Source organism: Nyctibius grandis, chromosome 4 (assembly GCF_013368605.1).
Source record: "Nyctibius grandis isolate bNycGra1 chromosome 4, bNycGra1.pri, whole genome shotgun sequence".
NCBI lineage: Eukaryota > Metazoa > Chordata > Aves > Nyctibiiformes > Nyctibiidae > Nyctibius > Nyctibius grandis.
In genome coordinates this window covers 12,785,641-12,806,678 of record NC_090661.1, presented here as the reverse complement: position 1 = coordinate 12,806,678, position 21,038 = coordinate 12,785,641, and the positions used below count along the sequence as shown (strand labels likewise).

Here is a 21,038-nt window from a genome sequence, read left to right as displayed (position 1 = left end):
TGCTTTCTCCCTGCTCCACAGCATGAGTGCTCAGCTCCAGTACCCCCCTTGAGACCTAGGAACCCTTCTTCTGAGGCTGTGTGCACCCAGAGCCCCTGATAAATGGCTTGTGCTTCACTCCCAGGGCTGCTGTGCTGTGAGGACACGTGTTTCACTAACCTAGATACCACCAGCTACTCACAAAATAGGGCAGGGAGGAATAAAATGAGAATTCAAGAAGGCCTTTGATGCAGTGGTGCAGGACATCTCCAGTTTTCTAGCCAGTGTAGAAGTGTCAGACATGACAGTGTTTCTTCCTATGCAATATTATTGCTGATTGTTTCTCTGTTACCACTCTAGGACATTTAAAAGGGAAAAAAAAAATATTCAGTTCCTCTCTTTTGTCTCAAACCAAAGAAATTATATGGTTTTGCAGCTTTTTTGCAGCAAGAAGACCTACCCCGTGAACATTTCAAAATAAAATCACATGAGTCATTGTTGCTGGAGGAAAAGAGAGCATGGCGATGGAGCCATCTGACTGCAGGGCTGCAGTCCCAAGGTCAGGGATGTGCAAGCACACGTGCTCAGGAACAACAGGCGCATTCAGACCTTCAGCATTGGATGCAGAGAGGGTGGGGAGGGGGCCATGGCAGAAGATGACTGCAGGAAGCATATGGGATAACCTTCTCACCAGGAACATCATGAAGCAATAAATACCTTTCCGCTTGTAAACTAATACTGAAGCAAAGCTGAAATGGAGGATTTTTTGAGAAGCGAAGCTGTCGCGGGTAACATCACTGCTGAGCAGGGATTAAAGGATACCTCTGTGTGTTCATGTATAAGGCCTGCAATTACTGACAGGTCTGGGAGACCTGCCTATCTGTAGGATTGCTTGCATTTGTAAGGCACTGTTTTCACATGATCAAGATTCAAAATTTAACTTGTTTTCACTGAAATTTTTCAGCTTGTGAGTTTGCCTCTGGGTAACTATTTTGGTTTGCAATTTCATGCAAAATGATATAGAATCATAAAGTTATTCAGGTGGGAAGAGACCTCAGGAGGTCAGCTGATCCAACCCCCCTGCTTTGGCATGAGATCAGTTTGCTTCCAAAGGCAGATAAAATATGTTATTTTGTTATATAAAATGTCTTTGCTGCCCTTTTCTGTGAAAGGGTGGCATGCTTTGGTGGCAAGGACTTACGGCTGGCAGGACGAGGTGGCCTGTGCACCAAGGACTTCTACTAGTCATGTCTAAACTCACTCTGATTTGGTTACGTTAGAAACCATCTTAAAAGAATAATTTTGTGCATACCAAAAAGAGACTTATTAGCTGCTAATTTCTTCAGAAGAAATTGTTCACACGAAGCAGCACCTTCCTTTCCATTGTAGTCCCGGGGCTACACAGAGAAATGGGAGGCTCAGCTCTGAGAGAAAGATCATTTTCATCTTGCAGGGAACCCCAGGGAAGGGGAAGGGAGGAGGCTGAATTAAATGCAAAGGGGTAAAAATAAGACCTGTGAGGCAGAACTGGGAGGGGAGGAAGACAAAATGAGCCTGGTGAGCAGGTGAAAAAGAAACATGAACTGAGGGCAAAGGGGCTGGGATGCAAAAGAGCGACTGACTGGGCTGAAGGACACAAGGACCAGGGAAAACAATTTAACGAGAACATGGATAAAGCTCTGTCATGCACATGCAGCCACATCATTAGGTCCCTGGGAAACTTGTTCCTCCCTGTTGCTACAGGCAGATGGAGGGACTGCAAGGCTGGCTGATGCCAATTACTCATCCTTGTTTGGTACCACAGATGATGAGAGGGGCTGCAGCTGCAGGAGGGAAGGTCAGACACCAGCGTAGCTGAAGGTGTGTGACAGAGGCTTAAAGCCCGCTCACAGTACAGTTGCAAATCAAATATAACCAGTGCTCATACAATTCATCACTTCTGTACTGCTCCCCCCTTGCCCCACTATGCACAGCTTGCTGATAAGCAGACAGACACAAAAACACAGTTTCTATCAAGAATAATTTTCAAACCTAAAAGACAAGTTTTCTCCACAATGGGTACATTCACCTGTCTGCGAGAGACAGGTTATGATCAAAACAAACACCAGAATTTGTGCTCAGCTTATTGCTATTTGACCCAAATTAATTCTATACAGTAATTTATCTGAACACTGATAGAATAATTATTTCTAATGACTACAGAGCAGCAGGAATTACAGTCAGTTCATGCTTGACTTCACCAATTAAAACAAAGCATGAGGGGACAGGCAAAATACTGTTTCAGGCTTTGATTCAGCAAAGTATTTCGGCACAAGTTTCGGCCTTAATTTACTTTAATTGTGCTGAAATACTTTGCTGAAATGAAGCCTCAAAGACCTTTTCTTTTTCCACTTCTATTTTAATCAGATCAGCCCGCAAGTACGCACACAAGACACGATAGCCCCTTTTGAACCGTGAGTACCCTGACTGCTGTGGAAAAGAGTGCTGTCAGAATGGCTGCAAAGTCAGCCTCTCTCATCAGCGAAGCAAGTATCAGCTTCTGAAATTTGAATGATTTTTTACTTTTGTAGAAGCCCTTCAGGGGTAAAGCAAACTACAGAGAATCCTTCAAGCCTTTATAGGGTGGTTTGGAAGTAGAGACTGTAATTTTTGAAGCTATTAAATAATTTTAATTTAATTTTAATATATTATTAATATATTTATTAACTTTTAATAATGTAATTTAATTTTTAATTAAAAATTATATTTCAGCCTCCTGGATTGAGAATTCCCTACGGCAGAATCCTTCTGTAAAGGGCCCACCCCCATGTAGGGGTACACAGGGAGGAGGACTCCCCTGCCGCAGCCAAGGCATCTCTCCTCACCTGACCTTTAGGTAAATCTGTGCAAATCTGGATAGCTGCAGGAAGTTAGGATGGAGTGGTTGCATACATGACTTGAAAGAGGGTTCTGAACTTTCTGAATTTCCTGTTACTACATCTGACCTTTCTCTAGAATAATCAATTAGATGTTTAAAATCAAAGTAGTAGGTGCATATTACATAGAAAATGGAGTGAGTTTAGGCTGTAAAAGCCAGAGTAATATTTTGCATTGTGATTTATTTTTTAAAGCAAACACTTAAGTGAGAGGTAAACTAAGAGTCATGACATGAGGTCTTTAATAGTTGGCCTAAAGTATGCAGCTAATACTGTATCTCTGATCAATACCTGACATCCTTTTTTTCAGGAAATGTGTTTATATTTTAGGTTACCTTTTCTCTTGATGCCAGGGGAGATCTAGCAATAGCAAGCTCTGCTCCTAGCGTCTAAATAAAATAGGAATTCCCTAGTGTAAATGTGATCATGATGGAGGGGAACACATATAATCCGTGTGAGAATCATGGTGAACCAAGTCCATTCAGGCCAACTCAAACACAGCAGGCAGTTTTGAACATTTCATATTCAATCATTACCCACACTACAACAAATACCGCTACAGCTGATCTATGCAACTGGGTAAGGGCTCTCTAAAGCACAAATGAGAGATCTCCCCAGTCTGTTACAGACTGTAACATGTATTAGCAGTGAGCTAACGACTCACTCTTGGTCCAGAAGCAGGTGAAAACCCCTCAGTCTGCACAGGAGCTTGACAAAGGAAAAGTACTATTCAGGGGCCGAATGTTTCCAAAGGTGGGGTGACTGATTCAGCAAACCCAGAGCACTGGTGTTGCACCGTGACCGTCAGTCTCCAGGGTCCATCCACCGCTTCCTCGCCTCCTGAGCCAGGCTTCCCCACATGGCAGCAGCAGCCTGGTGCAAAAGTGAGAACTTCACCCTGCTTTTGCCAAGGGTGAAAGGCAGAGTGAAGTCATGGTGGCTCCCGTAATTTGAATGCTGACACATTTACTGCGAGTAACCTTTGTGATATCTCATGGAGTGCAAACAAGAACTCAGCGATAACACTGGCAGGGAGAGGGGCACAGACTGAGGAGGGAATGCATATTTTCCACATCACATCAGCCCAATTATCAGTTATTGTCCTTTGCAGAATCTTTTTAACTGTGCTTACAACTCAACGAGTGTAGCTACTTAACCCTCACACCCCTCAAATGGTGATTTTTTTTCCCTCATGAAAACAAGCCAAACCCAAACCTTGTTTTGCAAGGAACAAGTTACACTTCAGGTTTTATCTGGTGCTTTCTACGGTGCAGTCAGAGAAAAGCCAAGCTCGTAAAATCCTCATAAAGGAATGACAATATGACCTCACATGTCTGGGAAAAGCAGTGCTGCAGTTCCTTATCAGTGGGGCACCAGTGATGCTGTTAATTTTGGGACAGACTACAGTGACTACTGAAGGTGAGTTACAGAGAGCTCAGTCACTGATTCCTCTGTGCTACTGATGATTCCAGGTAGGAGGTTTTTATGATAAACACAGTGGTTACAACCCAGTTTCTGGACTTGTTTTCTCTGGCTTTAATTCACGGAGCCATGGTTTGCCACACTGCCGTGTCAACGAGTACAGTTCCTGGAGCAGATTTTCCCAACAGTTTGCGTCATCGTCTGTGTCCCATTTCTGGTCGCTCCTTATCAGATTTTACAGAAAATTGAGTGGGCAACATCTGCATCCATAAACTCTTCTTTGACCACATCCCCTTTAGCTTAAGCTTGCAACATCCTCTCCTGTCTTGTGCTATCTTATCTTACCAGTATGGTTGAATCAGCAGCCTCACTGTAATCACCTGAACACGTCCCCACAGCACGTTATGAGTACACAAGGCAACGTGGAGCAGAAGGGGTGAGGGTCCGTCACAGCACTTGCCTATCCTTTCATCGCTCCCCCATGAGAGTTTGTTCAGAAGCACGTGGACAGAAAAGCTTTTCTGCCACCATAAATGTCCCATCATACCAGAACACAGAATGTCACTTAACTTCAAGTAATATTTTTATACACTGGGCACTGTGCCAAGATACATGACAAGAGCAAGGAACTTAAATTTTAGTATTTTCTAAGATGACAACAGAGACCAAAAATTATATCTGTGATGCTCCTGGCAGCCCATGTTATGCAGGAGGGCTGCTGCAGCAATCTGTACCCCACTGCAATTTACAGTCAATGGCTGAAGGAATGAGCAGGTACGTTACATGGCACGCCGTAGTGCAGCCAGGAGACGAGTCAGGAACAGCCAGCACCCAGCAGCTGTGTACCCTGCTGCGATGACGTCTCCTAGCTAAACAGAGATGTACAGAAATATGATGTGCTCTCAGGGATTCCTACTTTAAAGACGGTGGATTTGTCAATCAGTTAAAGTAATTCAGGTTTTCAGTGTTTTATAATTACACAACTCATTAGGGAATATTATCAAAGTAGTAGTAAGTGCAGGGTTCATTTTCACCTTACAGGAGGTTTTCTTTTTGTTTTTCATCCAAATATTGGAAGACAGATATTTTATGCAAAATTTCCAAAAGTTACCATAACTTTACACAAATTAGTAAATCATTTTACTTCATTAAGAGCTGGGTTTTCAGAATCCCGCTCCCACCTGACAGGAGCACCGGAGTGACAGTCTGAGGTCCCACAGATATAACCTGCAAAGCACAAGCCTGACTCGTGGCACAGATCAAGGTTGCACCACATAGAGCTGAGAGCTGCAGACCAGAGAATGCACTGTCAGGAGATCTCTCTCTTGGAGAACAGCTTTGAAGCACTTAATTTAAAAGAAAGCAAAGTTGATTAAAGGGCAATGTGGTTTTAACGAAGACATTATTTTTTGTTCCTGTAATACTTCTGCATGAGAAGAGAGGCACATGAAAGCCCCTGGAGAAAGAGACATGCAAAGGGCCCTTCAGAACAAGAATTTGGCTTTTCAAGCAACTGGCGTTCAACCATACTTTCCACAAAGCTCAAGCAAATGAGATTTTTGGCAAAAAAAAAAAATCATTGCTTTGACACATCAGCCACCTGCGCAAGCTTTTTCAGGTGGTTACAAGAAAAAATCTCAACATTTCAAAGTGGGAAGTTATCCTTAGTGCCCACAGAGTGATCCAGTCCCTTCCTGCAAGACAGTTTCTTAGCATAAATCCATAACAAAAGTGGTTCCGGCCCAGGTGCTGCAGAGGAGAGTTAACTGCTTGTTCTTTCCACACTGGGACCTTGGCTCCCACCAGTCCTTGTTAATGTTCACACTGATGGTTTCAGGTTCACAGGCAAACATTGCACTATTAACAACATGACAGCTGTAAAGTAGCATGAAGAGTTTTTCTAGGTAGCAACAGAGGAGAAAAACTATCCCAACTTTCTAATTCTACTCATTTAAAAGCCAAAAAGAGGGAATCTATCTAAATCCCCTTGCTGGGAGCTAGAGGCTGAGTTGGGAAAATTTTGCAACTTATTGCCATAAGGTTATTGCACCAATAAGCAATTCAGAAGAGAATTACCAAACAACATGGTTGTCATCTTATCCCATTCACTTTCATGGAGAAGGGGAAGGGAGAGAGAACTTCGTTGTACAAATCGTAAGTGGAAAAATGATGATGTTTTCCCACTGTTGAGCTTTGGCCAAAGTCTGAAGTGACTTGGGTAAATACCACTGGAAAGAAGGACAGGAAAAAAGGAGGAAAAGGAAAATCATACAAGTTCTACCCTTCTTCTGATATGGCATGTTAAAAATGCCATCGAAGTTTACTGCATATTAAAAATGTCATTATTAGATTGCTTTTCTCTGGGACTGCGGAATCTTAAACAAGCCAGAGACTTAGAAAGTCCATTTTGTTTCTCAGGCTGTCTCTTCTGCCTGACACACATTTTCCTACTATCTATGTACAGCTCCTCTTTGGCATCAGTCATCACAGAATCTGAGTGCCAGAGAAATGCAATTCAAGTGGTACAAAATTTAAGTATCTCTTGAGAAGGAAGAATAAAGTGCAAAATTTCTCTCTCAGAAATCTCAACAAGTAGCTCTGCTAGTTACCTTAAACCACCAATTTCACATCACATTGATGTGAAACCTTTAATTCTAGCCATTAGACTGTAAGACAAGGCACTCAGCATCTTGCAGGACTGGGCTGCACACAAACATCCTGCTCAAAGATGACAGCTATATTTGGTAGGAAAGAAAGAAGGAGAATATCAAGAAATTGCAGCTATATTAGGCCAAATAATCACATATGCTACAGAAGGTTTAAGGGTTTTTTAAGTATATATGTTTCTACTTGGTGATGCTTCATAGTGCAAGCAGAGAGAAAAATCAGTATCTCACAAAAGGAGAGCAATTGCAGGGTAGGTAACAGATACTCAGACAGACTCCAGAGGATGCTTCTTTTGTAAAAGATGAAGGGAGCTGCAAGTTGTTGGGCCTTAGTTAAAGCAGGGGTGGTCTGTGGGTTCTAAACCACTCCTCAATGGAGGCTGATCTGACTCTCACTGGAGCAAATGGAAACTCTCTGGTTACTTACATGAAAAATGGATGTTTTTGCTGTAGAATAAATTCTGTCTATTTGGCATGATTACATATTGGATAATTATATGAGTGCTCATTCCTTCCACTGCAGGAATTAGTGGAAGAAATTCTCTAGCTTGTGTTCAGCATGTCAGACCAGACAAGCACAAGAATTCTGATAGTTTTTAGAAAGCACTTCAATATCTTTGGATAAAAAAATCCCAGAAGAAATGTCAGCCATCCACACTTCTCCTGGGGTTTGACATAAGATCTGGGAGTTATTACACGTTCCACAGGTACAGTAGCTTGTACCTCTAACATCTCCTCCTTCAGTGCACAGCTGACGACTGAAAAAAAGTTTTCCCTGAGATGAACTGAACTTCTTGCTCAATATAGGGCTGTGCCAGATGTGGCCAAGAGAAGACATAGTTGAGTCTCCCATAGCCTGTGCTCAGAAATGGTACAGACCCGTCAGAGACTGGCAATAGTAAATTCTCCCTCACAAGCTGGTTACTGGCATGTGTTTGTTGTCAAATTTATCTCACCTTTTTTTTTTTTTTTTTTTTTTTTGTGGAGTTTTTTCTGACAGAGGAAAGTGAAGGAAGTCTTTATTACTGGCCAAAGCTCACTGTCTGTTTACTGAGCACACTTTCTCTCTTTGTCCTAACACAGGTGTTTTTACCCTTTAACCTGCAGGTTGGCAGATTTTACAAGTTTTATGATATGACACACTACTGGAAAGGAGCATTCCCAGGCAGCAGGTGAGCCTGGTCAGGCCTATCATTGTCATGATTAGTTTGTAAGAATTATATCCTACTTTTGTTAATTAAAAATAAACAATAAAGAAATAGGGAATGAGCTTTCACTTTAGTAATCGGCACAAAAGTTTAGCTACTCTTGCTTCTCCACTTGACCTTACTACAGGGCTAAGGTACAATAGTTTCCTCTTACTAATAAAACATTGCCACTTATCTCCTACTTAAATTTGCATATTTTAACTTGAGCTACAAGATCATGCTATGATTTTGTCTGCTGGATTAAAGGATCCCTAGTACTGTTTTTCTAGGTAGGCACTGAGAGACTGAGACCAGGCTGCTCTCAACTGCTAACTGTGCTGCTTTCTAGTGTGGCCTCACAACCCCCAAAACAACAAATTCAAATATGAGGACAAGCGTCAACACTTCCCGAACATCCTGGGCGTAACACAGACAGCCCTAAGCTGTCTCTGTCCGTGAGATTAGGGAAATGCCATTGTTTGTTCTGAAAGCCTTTGCCCTTGTATACAAGTACACTCTGCTCCCCTTTTGCTCCACAAAGTTAACAGAGACATGCCTGCGGGATGACTTCCCCAGTATTTACATATTTATGCTCCTGTCCTGTATTAGTCAGTGTTTCTGTCTGGAGCCCATAACCTTTGGTCAGGTCTCGGATCCGCCTGGGCTTTCTACAGTTGTGCTGGAAGACAGATTCCTCCTGGTAGTCCAAAATACTTTGGGGGGGCGGGGCAGGGAGGTTTTTATCCTTAACAGCATAAAAGGTTTTTATCCTTAACAGGATAAAGCCTTCCCACCTCATAGGTGCCTAGCTCCTGCTTGCAACAGCACCTCTTGACTTCACGGGGCGAGCACTGCAGAGGAGGGTTTCAGGGGGCTGCAGCACACCAGGTGACAGATGGCTGGTCTGTATTGGGCCAGGGGATGTTTGCTGGCAGAGAAACATGAAGGGGAAAAAACTCTCCTTTGGAAGACAAAGTAATCTGTGGCCATCCCTAAGGGAGGAAGACACTGATGTGCAGGAGCTTTAGCTGCACTGAAGTTCACTGTTATCCAACATTTCCTCAGCCTCATTCCCGCAGATCTCCCTTGCACATAGGTAAAAACTTGTGGGTTTATTCACAAATTCACAGTATTTCATGAATGTGAATTCAGCTGGCTCACACCTAAGCATGGTGCACAATAGACCCCTTTCAGTGGCAACACGACCATGAAGTCTGCCTGTCCCGGTGCTCCTGCCCAGCCCCAGCCCTCTGCTCTGCCCCTCTGCCAGCACAGGAGCTCCTGGTGTGACCTGGCCAAGGGGCCCGTCTGGTTTGGAGAAACTCTGCAAAATGAGTAATTCCTACTGTGCTGGGCCAGCACAGCCTCCTGGGTGAGGGAGAGTGTGGCACAGGGCAGGAGCAAACAACAGGAGCAGGAGGGGGGGACTTCCTAATCTGGCACTGCCACTTAGAGAAACGCCTAGCTCACCTGCGCCTTGGGGTACTTCGCCAAGTTCACCTATATGGTTTAAGAGCATAAAACCCATTGCTGTCAACAGAGATTTTTTTCGTTGAGGCCCATGCTCCTGCTTCACTGAGAAGTAACTGAAGTATCTCTCATAAAAACAAAATTCACAACAGTAAGAAGTTATTTGGCCTTTTACGAGAGCAAGGACTCTGTAGAAGCCTTTTCACAGCCCCTAAAGCTTCAAAGGCCATTGAAAGTAATATTCTTGTATTTAGATCCACAGCAAAAGACAAGCCTCATCCAAACACTCCCACTGACTCTGGCTGGCGTTGGACTGGACCCACATGTGAAATGTAAGCAAAATATGTTCAGAGTCCTTCATAATATAGTGGATTACAGCAAGAGTGGTTTTTATTTATAAAAAATGGGGTTATAACAAAGGGACATTGAGATGCCCAAGGCCTGCTTTTCCCCCTCTCCAAACATTCAGGGGAAAAGGCAGAGACTGTTCTCACAAGCATGGATACACCACCTCCTCAGCAAATATGTCCACAAATTTGTTTCCCCAGAATAAAACTAAAACAAGCAGAGAAACATTTTTATTCCAGTGTTTGCTTTCTATTTATTTTCTGCTGCTGCCTTTGTGCTTGCAGCAACACCCATGTTCCCTGAGCCCCAGAACCCACTGATTTTGCATCTGCTGCCTCACCTTTTAAACTGTGCAAGAGCAGCTCTTCCTTTGCAGCTGGCAGAGTTGTGGGATTGTTTCAGAGTTGGGGTGAACAGGCAGAATGACGGGAACAAAAAAGGGGTTCCCAGTTGGGACAGGGCTTGAACTGGGATGAGATGTACCATCTCAGTTGTGCTTTCAGCAAATGTTTAAGGAATGGGAGCTTTAAGTTACTTCTTTATGAGTTATTATTATTATTATTATTCAAAGTTTCTCTATTATTATCTTTATTTCTCTGTTGTCTTTTTGATTGTTCAGGGAAAGAAAAATACTGAAAGGTCACTGGCAGATTCATATTCATTTTTGAAGGTGAGCAAATAGCCGCACCAACTTCAAGCACAAAAAAATATATAATCAACTTATTGGGGAAAAAAAAACAAAACAACCCTAGCTGCACATAACTAACCAAGGCAAACTCACAGTCCTGTCATTCAAAACTTTACTACTGTTTCCTCATTGCTGGTAGCATCACTTCCTGTGTTGAAAAATGGCACTCTCTTCTGTGCAAAGATCAAGGACTACAAATTTTCACATTCTGGGCACTATAAGAACCATAAATAACAATTTATTGAATGAATCTCACTTCACTAGGCATGACTTTCCCAAACTTGTATAATGTGTGAAATCATTTATTGCTTGGAGACCTGTTAAACAGGCAGCCACAAAAGCCCATTGCATCTCAGTGTTTGAAGCCTAAACCTCAACATCATTTATTTCTAAGCTATTTTTTGGGGACATGCAGAAATCAAACCCTTGTAAAATCTTTTTAATTTCCTGCTCTTGTTCTTTGGGCCCACGAACTGGACCTGTAAGATATTTCATTTCTTTTTTTTCCACATTACTGGTAAACTCCTTTGGTTTCAGCCATGATGCCCATAAACAAAATTCACATCAGCGAACGCAAAAGTTCCAAGAGAGACATTTATTAGCTCAAAGCCAGAGTGTTTCATTTTAGACTTCATCCCCATTTAAACCATGAAAACCTCAGGAAGTACTGAATTTAAATCCAGTGTCACTTTCTCCAGGCCTTTGTCAAAGGACTCATTATTAGCTTCTATTTTACAGTACCTCCTAGATCCCCAATGATGAGGGACCACACTGCATCAAATAGAGCTGCATACACACAGAGCAAGAAGTAGTCTCTGTCCTGGAGCATTTTGGATCCCAGACAGACCAGACAAAAGATAAGAAAGAGGAGTTACGTTTCCAGCATGTGTCACACAGCAGGTCAAAGAGTTCAGATGGAGAGCTCAGGATTCAAAGGTCTTAATCCAGGGCCTTATCTACCACATCAGATTTTGTCATACTCTTTTTAAACAAAACAAAGTACATGTATATAATAATGGGTACATGCATATATAATAAAGTATATGTATATAAACCTTTTTGTAAGAAAGGTTCTGTCCCTTCTTACAGTAGCAACCACAAAACCTCATAAGTCTCTTAGATCCATTTGAATCCTCTCCTTTCTCAAAGTACCTGTTAACAGCCCCTAACCAGATGACTTGCTCTCACAACAGAAACAACAGTTCACTGGAGAACAGTTTTTGCAGGAGAGCACAATGTTTGGATATGTGTTAACCAAAAGAGATCTTTATCATTTCAGGTTCCTGTTGGTCCTGGTGCTCCATATCTGTGTGCCAAAAGGGAGAACAGCAGCGTTTTCTCTGTAAGCAGAACTCTCTTATCCTCTGCTCTGGGACCTGTAGGACTAGGCAGCTCTCAGGAGAAAGGTAATTCCACGGGCAAGCCTGAGGTGTTAGCTTCCAGTCAGACTTCCACTGTGTATAAAACCCTGGTTGCCTGATGAAGTACTGAGTTACCATGATCCCCTCAGCATCAGCAATATGACTGTTTTCCAAGCCAAGCTGCCTTAAGACTGTCAAAGTAGGTTTAATTGTTGCTTTTTTTCCCTGACCAGTGCCCAGAAGCATTATATGACATTGGCTAGGCCAGCTGTCCCAGAGAAACGCTCCAGGGAACGGCTGCCTTCTGTCCCAGCCCTCATGGCCAAGGCTGTCTCCTACAGCAAGCCATCACCACGGTACCGTGCCTGCAGTCCATGGATCAAGGCTCAAGGTACTTTGCCAAACCAGGACAACATTACAAAGGAGTGACTGGGAACTCCGAAGCAGAGCAACAGTTGGCAGCAGCACAGCCCTCATTTTCTCTGTACCATTTCTGTGACTTTCCACTCAAATCAGTGTGCCATCTGAAGGAACACAGACCTGTGTCATTCTGAGTTACAGTCAGACTTGTGGGTGCCACTAATTCTGCTAAATGAACAGTAAAATAGAAACAGGCAGAACGATGAAATTAAGCATGCCGTAGAAAAAGAGTCAGAAGGAACAGACCAGCAGTATTTTCAAAAGCCACCTGCCCCAATATTCATAGTGTGACTCACATATATACTGAAGTACTGCAGAAACCCTGAACTAGCTACACAATTCTCACCAGGAGTTCATGTGAAATTAAGTCACCCCAAATGGTCATTCAAACTAAGGGTTACTGACAAGGGAAGGGATGAAATAAAATGTTTCTGTTGTTCTAGACAACAAAAAAGACTGCTAAGGAAGTAACTTTATAACCTGAGAAGGGTCTGCAGCTTTAAGAAATTCTCCCCTAAAGGTTGTAAAGCTTTTACCATGCAAAGTATTTTTGCTAATATATACACTGGCGGCCACTAAGTGCAGCTATTATTTCTGGCGGTCATTCAGAGAAGGTCATGGCTGATAAAGTGTTTAACAGAGTTTGTTTGGGTAGATCCATCTGTGTTTTTAACCACCCATACAGTCTTTTGTGTCCTTTTAAAAGACGCTGAATGTTCCTGAGTCTAATAAATTACAGTCTTTATTTTTACTTGCCATCTTTTATTATTTATCATGCCACAGCAAAGAACATATTCTTTACAATATCCACACTTTTCTATATGGATTACACAAGCATCTAAAGAAGGGATGATTCTTTGCTGTGGGGCAGGAGTGCAGCCTACACAGAGCTCCCATTTCCTTGGTAAAGGCCATGTGAAGTTGTGACCTGTCGCTCTCACTCCTTACAGCTTGGGGTGAGTTCATGCCTCAGAGGAGCCAAGGAGGGAAGATTGCAATCAAAGGGCAGGGAAGTAAGAGGTATGTTGAAAGGATGTAGCAAGGAGCCTAACATGGAGCTTCAGAAAGGAAATGTTTTCAGGTCACATGAGCACCAGGAAAAATATCCTAACTAGTTGGGATGGACCATAATAGTGTTCTTAACACTCCCACTGGATGGGTTTGGTAGTACAGGATTTGAAACCTAGCTCCATTTCAAACTCTCTGTATTGCATGGAGCAAACCATGTGAACTCTCAGCACCCCGCTTCCCTGCCTGGCTGCACTGCATGGCCACGAGGGTGAAGCACTTCAGAGGTGATCTCTGCTACTGTTTATGAATACTCTGTTCCAAAACCTGAACTGAAATATTGCTAGGGCTATATTGCTGCAAAACCCTATGCAAACATTTGCTGACTACAAAGCAGGTGAGTATTGGTATCACTATTTTACAGACACAAAAGTAAGACAGAACAAGTGGCTTGGAGCTAGTGACTGCTAGTGAATGTGTGCCCCACCTGATGCAAATAACTTCCACTGATGTAAAAATTATTTAAATCCTACAGCAAGAGGATCCTCACATCTGACAACCATTCTGGACATTTCATAAAGCATTTTGTATCTGGAGATAGTACAGTCCTGAATGTGGTTCAGCTCCCTTCGCCACTTACCTGAGCTTATCTGCTACAAAAATCACACGCCGCTCCAACAGGAGAGAAGCAAAGATCCTGATGATCTGACGAACGCTGAGGCACTTGAAAAGGCATTCAAAGTCCACATGTTCCAGGCGTGAGTCCATCGGCCGCCGCAACTCAATGACCTGAATACATCCAACAAACATCAGTCAGCATCACTGGTCAGGGCTGACAGTGCCTGGGGTGCCCAGCACCCCAGCCCGGGCCCTCCAGCACCACTCCACACTTTCCTGTTGAGGGGACACAGAGAACAACCCCCATCCTCTTTTGCAAACTGGGGCTGGAGGCACAGCACTCCAGAGAAATGGTGTATGGCACAATTCACTATCGAGTCTTCTTCTTCCCAGAATACAGTTCTGCGCATTAAATCTGCTGTCATTTCTTATGGAAGCATAATTCTGCCTTCTAAACACCCTGTCAGTGATGTAAAACTTGGCTGAGTCAACAGGATGAAGCAAGTAACAAAGTGGAAACACTGCAGCCGAAAGCTTACAGGGTTAAAATTACAATTTGGTTATAAACTTGGCTAGCAATTCAAATTCAAATCTAGATAGAAGCTAGGGACTGAACTTAAAGACCGGGCAAAACTTAAACCAAATTTACTTAATTTTCACTCTTCTATGACACATAATTCACTACATAATGTTTAAAACCTTTTTTTTTTTGTCATAAAAATATGTACATATATATACTTAACTGGGGAGTCAGGAAAAGGTCTTAGATGGTGACTTGTGACATCCCTTTAAAGTCTAATTTTCATACTTCATCCATGACCTCAGGCCCTCTCCTTCCTTTTCTCAAATGCCTTTTGCTTGACTCCTTTATTATATCTTCCTTTTACTCTGCAATTGACATGCTCAGATGTGGAACTTGAAGGCGAAGGACAGAAAAAAGAAGATGGAAAAATAACGTGAAGAAGAGAGTAACAGAGGAAGAAAAATATGAAGTGCAAGACAGCAAATGATGAACTACTGAGGAATTTGAGGAAACAGAAGGGAAAGGGGAAAAGCTGGCCAACTTGAAGCTGTGTTGAAATCTCTGAAGACATATTAACAGGAACATATATGCATCTCCTTCTTTCCATACGTCCAAAAATCACCGTCGCTTTATTGCTTTAGACAACTTTTATGTTTTCATGCACATGACACCACATTCCATGAGCATACTGTATTGGATTTAAACTTAAGCAGCCCTTACAAAATTCCTCACAAACACACTGTTTTAAGGATATGATCAGCAGTAAGACCACAGGATACTGGAAACAAAACCAGTTCATACCAGTTTAGTTGTAATATTGTTTGTGATCGGTAACACAGGACTGTAAAAGAAAGTCACTGTTAGAACAGTACTTGTGTACAGATCTGATTCTTTAAAGCCTGAAATACAGTAACATTACGGTGCCAGAGTATTATATACCCATCAATCGGCTGTTGCCTCAAACAGCAGTAAGAATCAAATTCTGGAGTGATGGTGTACCATGAATACCTCCTTGGGAAATGCTGCCTGCCTACCCCTTTCTCATATTCTAAAAGGTGCCCACTACCATTCCTTAGCATTGGGATTGCAAGCTCAAATCATGTTTATGTGCCAAATCATGAGGAGCTGGTTTTACTGCAAAACTTCCAACGCTAAAATCTTGCTGCGGGGTAGGACGCAATGCAAGTTACGGCAGCTTTTACAAATGCCATGAATGTTTTCTGTTGCCTGGCAAAGCCTTCTGCTTCAGTCTGCTCATCACAAAGAAAAATACTGTCTACTTCTCAGTTATTCATCATCTTTGTTTAGGCCAGAGGAGCCACAATGGAAGGACAAGATTCTGTTCCTAATTAAGCCAGTGCATTCCATTTAAATAACGAGTTTGTACTAGCATAACAGAGACCAAAGCTCAGCCAGAAGAGAGTTGCTTGTTTGTTTGGAATTATCTCAATGTTTTTCTCTGGGAGAGTTCAGAAGCTTGAGCAGAGGATGGAGGAGTTGCAGAACCATGGTTCTCAGATACATTCACATCAAAAAAGCATTATCAGATCTTACCACTGTTAAGCCAATCAGCCTTTCAGTTTTCCTTTGCTTCTCCAGAAGAAAATGCTTGTGACTTAAACATGCCTTGCAAGTCACTTATACAAGGAACCCTTTACATTTCATATCAAGTGACATTACAGGCCCATTCCATTGAAGTCAATGGCATTACACTGGGAGAAAATATAATTCAATGTAAAAATAGTAATAGCACTGTAAAACTAACCCTAAGGAGCGTAAAATAACCGGAGAGGGGATTTTTTTCCTTGCTTTCACTAACTGGGCTAAATTCTATTCCTATCTGCAGTAATGTAGTTCTTCTATATGCTTGCCCATCTGAGTGGAGCTACTGTATACTTATATAAGGACATGCAGAAAGCAGAATTTGACACAGAGAATGGCTTAAACTTTTTAAGCAGGCACGAATATTGCCATTTTCCAATAAGGCCTCTGTTGGATAATGCTAGGCTTCTAGCTACTTGAGTCAGTAACAAATTTAATTGAAATCTATTATATGTGTGTGTGTACACACACAAAAACTTTATATGACATGCTTTTCCAGATATAGACTAGTTCTTTGAGGGCCAGTTAAAGGGTACTTATTGCCAAAAAGAGCCATTTAAATGCTTCTGGTCGCTCCTCCCACCAAGGCCAGGACCAGCAGTAATGAGGTTTTCAATTCTACTGAACTGTTCAAGTACAGTCACCATGGGAAACTTGCTTGTTATCACTGCGATAAAACCCAGCAATGCTGTAGTTCTGTTAACTACACTAGGCCAGGCATACTAGGACATTTGGGTGGTGTTTTTTTCTTAAAGACAACTTATTAATAAATGTAAAATAACAAATACATAGCAATAAATTGGCTTATAATCATCGATGGGAACTAGCATTAACATATCAACACTGGTGCAGCTCCTGCACTGCTCATTTTGAGGGTGTGCCACCTCACATGCCTTGCAGTATCCATGCGTCTCCTCCTGTTTTTCTTTTGCTGTTTGATATCAGAGTGGTGAAGGGGGAGGCTTTGACTTTTAATGTTTGCAGTTGCTTTTTACCTCATTTCCAGCTCCAGGCAGAAAGGTTTTGACTTTGATTGTCTTTCCAGGTGCAGGAAAAGGAGATTCCATCAGACTTCTCATAAATGGATAAACCAAGGCAGCAGATATTCCTCTTCTCCTTTCAACCTCATCCAGGATCTGATCCATTAGCAAGAGATAAAGAGACAGAACACGTCAGCACCACATACACTTTTGAAGAATCTTTTGACCCACATGTGCCTGAACACATGGCAGATCTAAGTTTAATTCTCCTCTGTCATGCATTTCTTAACGACCGTTAAAGCCACAGGATTTGATTGTACGCTAAAAATGATACATTTTCCAGTTACAAAATGGAGCCTGTTTGTGAATGCAGGTAACACAGAGACAAGGAAGAAATAACAAATCTGGAAAGGACAAAGACGACTCAGCATGGCAAAAGGGATCTATATTGTTGGGATTTTGCCTGAACAACAGGGTGAGCTGAAGAAGAGAAAGATCAAGACAAATCCCATGATCACAGGCCAGGTCACCGTCAGGTCTCAGTGGTACATCTTGAAATTTGTATTAAGGAGAAACACTGTCTTCTGCCCTGGGCACCTCTTCCATTTCAACTGAGAGGGCAGGAAAAAGCCAGACAGCAAGAAAAGCAACCCTGCCACACTATGATACCAGCAGAGCTCCACCAGGAAAGAGCTCCTGGAAGAGTCCCAGCCATGGCAGCAGCAGTCACGTTGCAGTCTGAGCTGGAGCCAGCCATGAGCAGCCTCATGAAGCATGCCCAGTTGTTTACACTGGGTGCCTGCATTAAGGTCATTTGCTGTTTGACATGATGCAGAGCAGGCAATCCAGTTTTGAAATGAGCAGATGGAACTTCTTACAGATAGAGAGGACTATTATTTTCTTCTTCTCTCTTTGGTCACATGGGCCAACATAAATTAGATCACAGCTAAGTTTTCCCACATTAGACAGACCATATAGATGATAAACCTAAAGAGACGAGAAAGCAAGCTTCAAAGCAGTTAGTGGTTTGACCTGAAATGGTGATCTTTTAACCACCACTCAAGAGCAAAAGGCCATACAAGAGCTAGTGGGTCTGAGCCAGACATTTTCCTTTGTTTCTCTTGGAAATATTTTTCACTGAAACAGAACATTGAAAGATACTGAAGCACAAGCTGGTGACTTACAACGATAACTAGTGACACCAAATACCAAGAGAGGAATTCACTGGTGCATAGTTTCCCCTTCTTCTTTGCAACTAAGACCTAACTAAAGCAAATCGGACTCTATACATAGCTTGCATTCCAGTCCGTGGAAGTGGCAGATGATATGGATTGATGATACAGATTTCATTCTTGATGTAATTTGCAGCAAAACAACTACCCTCACTGAACAAAACCAGCTGCCCTAATGGGAAGTAGTCATGAACCAAGGCTACGCCCTGGGTCCCTTAGTGCTCCTGCACACTGCCAGCACAGAGTTGTAATGTGACCAACACCTGTCTCCTTTTCTGCAGTCACTATTTGGTGCTTTATGTTGCTGGCATTGGGGGCCATGTATGTGTCATATCCCAGTCCCAACAACCTTCACAATACAAATAAAAAGGAGCATTTAAACTGAATAAAAGTTGAACAGAGATCTCAGAAGATAAAATAGTCAAAAACTTCTGTTGAAACCATGACCAAATGAACTGTCTGGAAATAAGGATATCAGTGGTTCTCAAGTGTGTTTTAGCAGTAGGTGTTACAGCAGTGAGCGTAAAAGGCTTTGAGGAACATGCATTAGCAGGCTGTCAGAAACAGGATGATAAAAATTTTAAAACAGAGGACTCCTTTTGCTTTTCTGATAAATAATACACAAGGTTTAATACCTCATGATCTTTCATCACTCACTTTTTTCTGTAAAGACAACTGTTCCTTGTTTTGGCTAATTCAGCCATCATGATTGTTTTCCTCTCTTTCACTAGATTTACCAACTAGGACAGCCCAGGTTCCTCTTACTAGGCTGGAAAAAGAGACTGTCTTACTTTTCAAGAACTTCTGTCTCCATCCACACCACATCTGTCTTCAAAGCCAACAAGGATGCTAAGGCTCAAACTCTTCCTCCTTCATTTAACAGCTGTTTCATCCAAACCCTTTCCAAATGCAGTGCTTGGAATGTGTGCTAAAGAGCTGTGCTAAATCCAGCCCAGGGCTGGAGTGAGCCCTGCGTGCTGCCAAACACCCTGCTCCCACCCTGGCGTTGGTACCGTCAGGAGGTGAGCAGCCCTTTGTAGGACAGTACTGCTGTGGCCAGACTCCAGTGAGATGGGGTCCTTTTGTGGCCCAAACCCTCCATGAGCCCGGTAATTGAAAAAGAGCACAGGTGTATTACAGCCCCATTCAGGGCCCAATATGCAATTGAGTGAGAGCCTGCCTTCCTGCACAGACCAAGAATTTGAGGCCAGAGCTTGCCTGCCACAATGCCTGGGGACAGCCCCTGGTGAAGCCAGTGAAATTACACTCACCCGTCACCCTTGGGTTCACTTGGCTGGATGATCAGACACTTTTTTTCAAGTTACAGGTTGAACTGGGAAAGCAGATTATTTGCAATTTTGGTATGACCTTCCTCGTCTGCTGCAGACTTTATATGTCAGCTGCAGAGATACTTAGTTGTAAGGAGGATACTTAAATTTTCTTTTTTTATTATTTCTTGCCTTTTTTCCCTTTCCCAAGTTTTCCTTTGAAAATTAGTGCACTATCAAAATTAGATAAAAACATAAAAGCAAACAAAGAGCCTCAGGACATCTCTCCATACCACAAGTTTGGTGAGCTGTGTTATCCTCCCAGAACAATGCATTCCGTTTCGCTCACAGATATCTGTGTTTAGATACATATTATGTCTAAGAGACACTGTTACAAACCCTTGATTTAGAGCTTTATGAAAGACTTCAGAAGCAGAATTGCAATTAACTATTGCAACCCAATTGTTTTTCTTCACACAAGATTTGTGTTAAAGTTTTATCTAGAAAAGCTTGAAATCTGCTTTAAAGATAACATTCTGTACAATTATTTGATCATATTAACAATGTAAATGCTATGATTTTTATTAACTTCAATGATTTACACGTTCTTTTCAACTTTATTCCTATACAAATGAACAAGAAAAGTTCTGTGAGATTTCCCATATCTGAAGTGAAAATCTCTGGCAAATTAAAACATTTCCATGAACACTGTATCACCATTGGAAAAGGGGAAGGCAGCCCTTATATATATATATATATCGTTGTTCTCCACAGATCACCAGCAAATCCTATACAATACTCTGAGGTGCTCATTGGATTTTTCAGAACACACTCTCAGAGGACTAGGAGGCCCTAAACTGGCAGCTAGAGAGGTACTTCAAATGTTAATCAATCAGAAATGTTATTAATAGTTAATTTTAAAAACCTTTTGTCTTACAAAAGAAGAATGCTTGTGGCTCTGGAGCTGACTGGCAGTTAACTGTTCCTATGGTTATTCAATCCCTCAATTTAGCTGCAATGCCCTGCTTATTGTCTCAAAACTCTTGTATCAAGAAACGTATTACCTAGGTAAACTTCATCAGCACACAATGCAACTTTGGATTCATTAATGTGGAGGCCAATTAAGAGATTACCCATGCTTTCCTAGACTCCTAGGATAAAAACCCATGTCAACAGAGTTAAACATATAGAATCCACTTATCAAATAATCTTTTTTCTTAACTTCATCATTCCACAGAGTATTGGAGTAAAGGTGGTACTGGCCCATCATTCAAACCGTGGATGCCAAGAATTACAGCTCAGCACAGAACAGCTTTAGAAAACAATGGAAAAAACATCAGTCAGCCAGATC

The 21,038-nt window shown here is 42.1% G+C and overlaps 1 protein-coding gene across 2 annotated transcripts in view; it reads right to left on the bottom strand.

The window, feature by feature from the left end:
• DENND2B (DENN domain containing 2B) overlaps positions 1-21,038 on the bottom strand; it is a 183,802-nt gene that overhangs the window by 11,839 nt on the left and 150,925 nt on the right. For both annotated transcript variants that reach the window (XR_011047933.1, XM_068397872.1), the window contains exons 14-15: positions 17,203-17,343; positions 14,105-14,253 (exon numbers count right to left, since the gene is read on the bottom strand). Coding sequence is in view for 1 of the 2 variants with exons in the window: in XM_068397872.1 (XP_068253973.1) it covers positions 14,105-14,253; positions 17,203-17,343 (290 nt within the window). In the remaining variant the exon portion in view is untranslated. The remainder of the gene's footprint in view (positions 1-14,104; positions 14,254-17,202; positions 17,344-21,038) is intronic.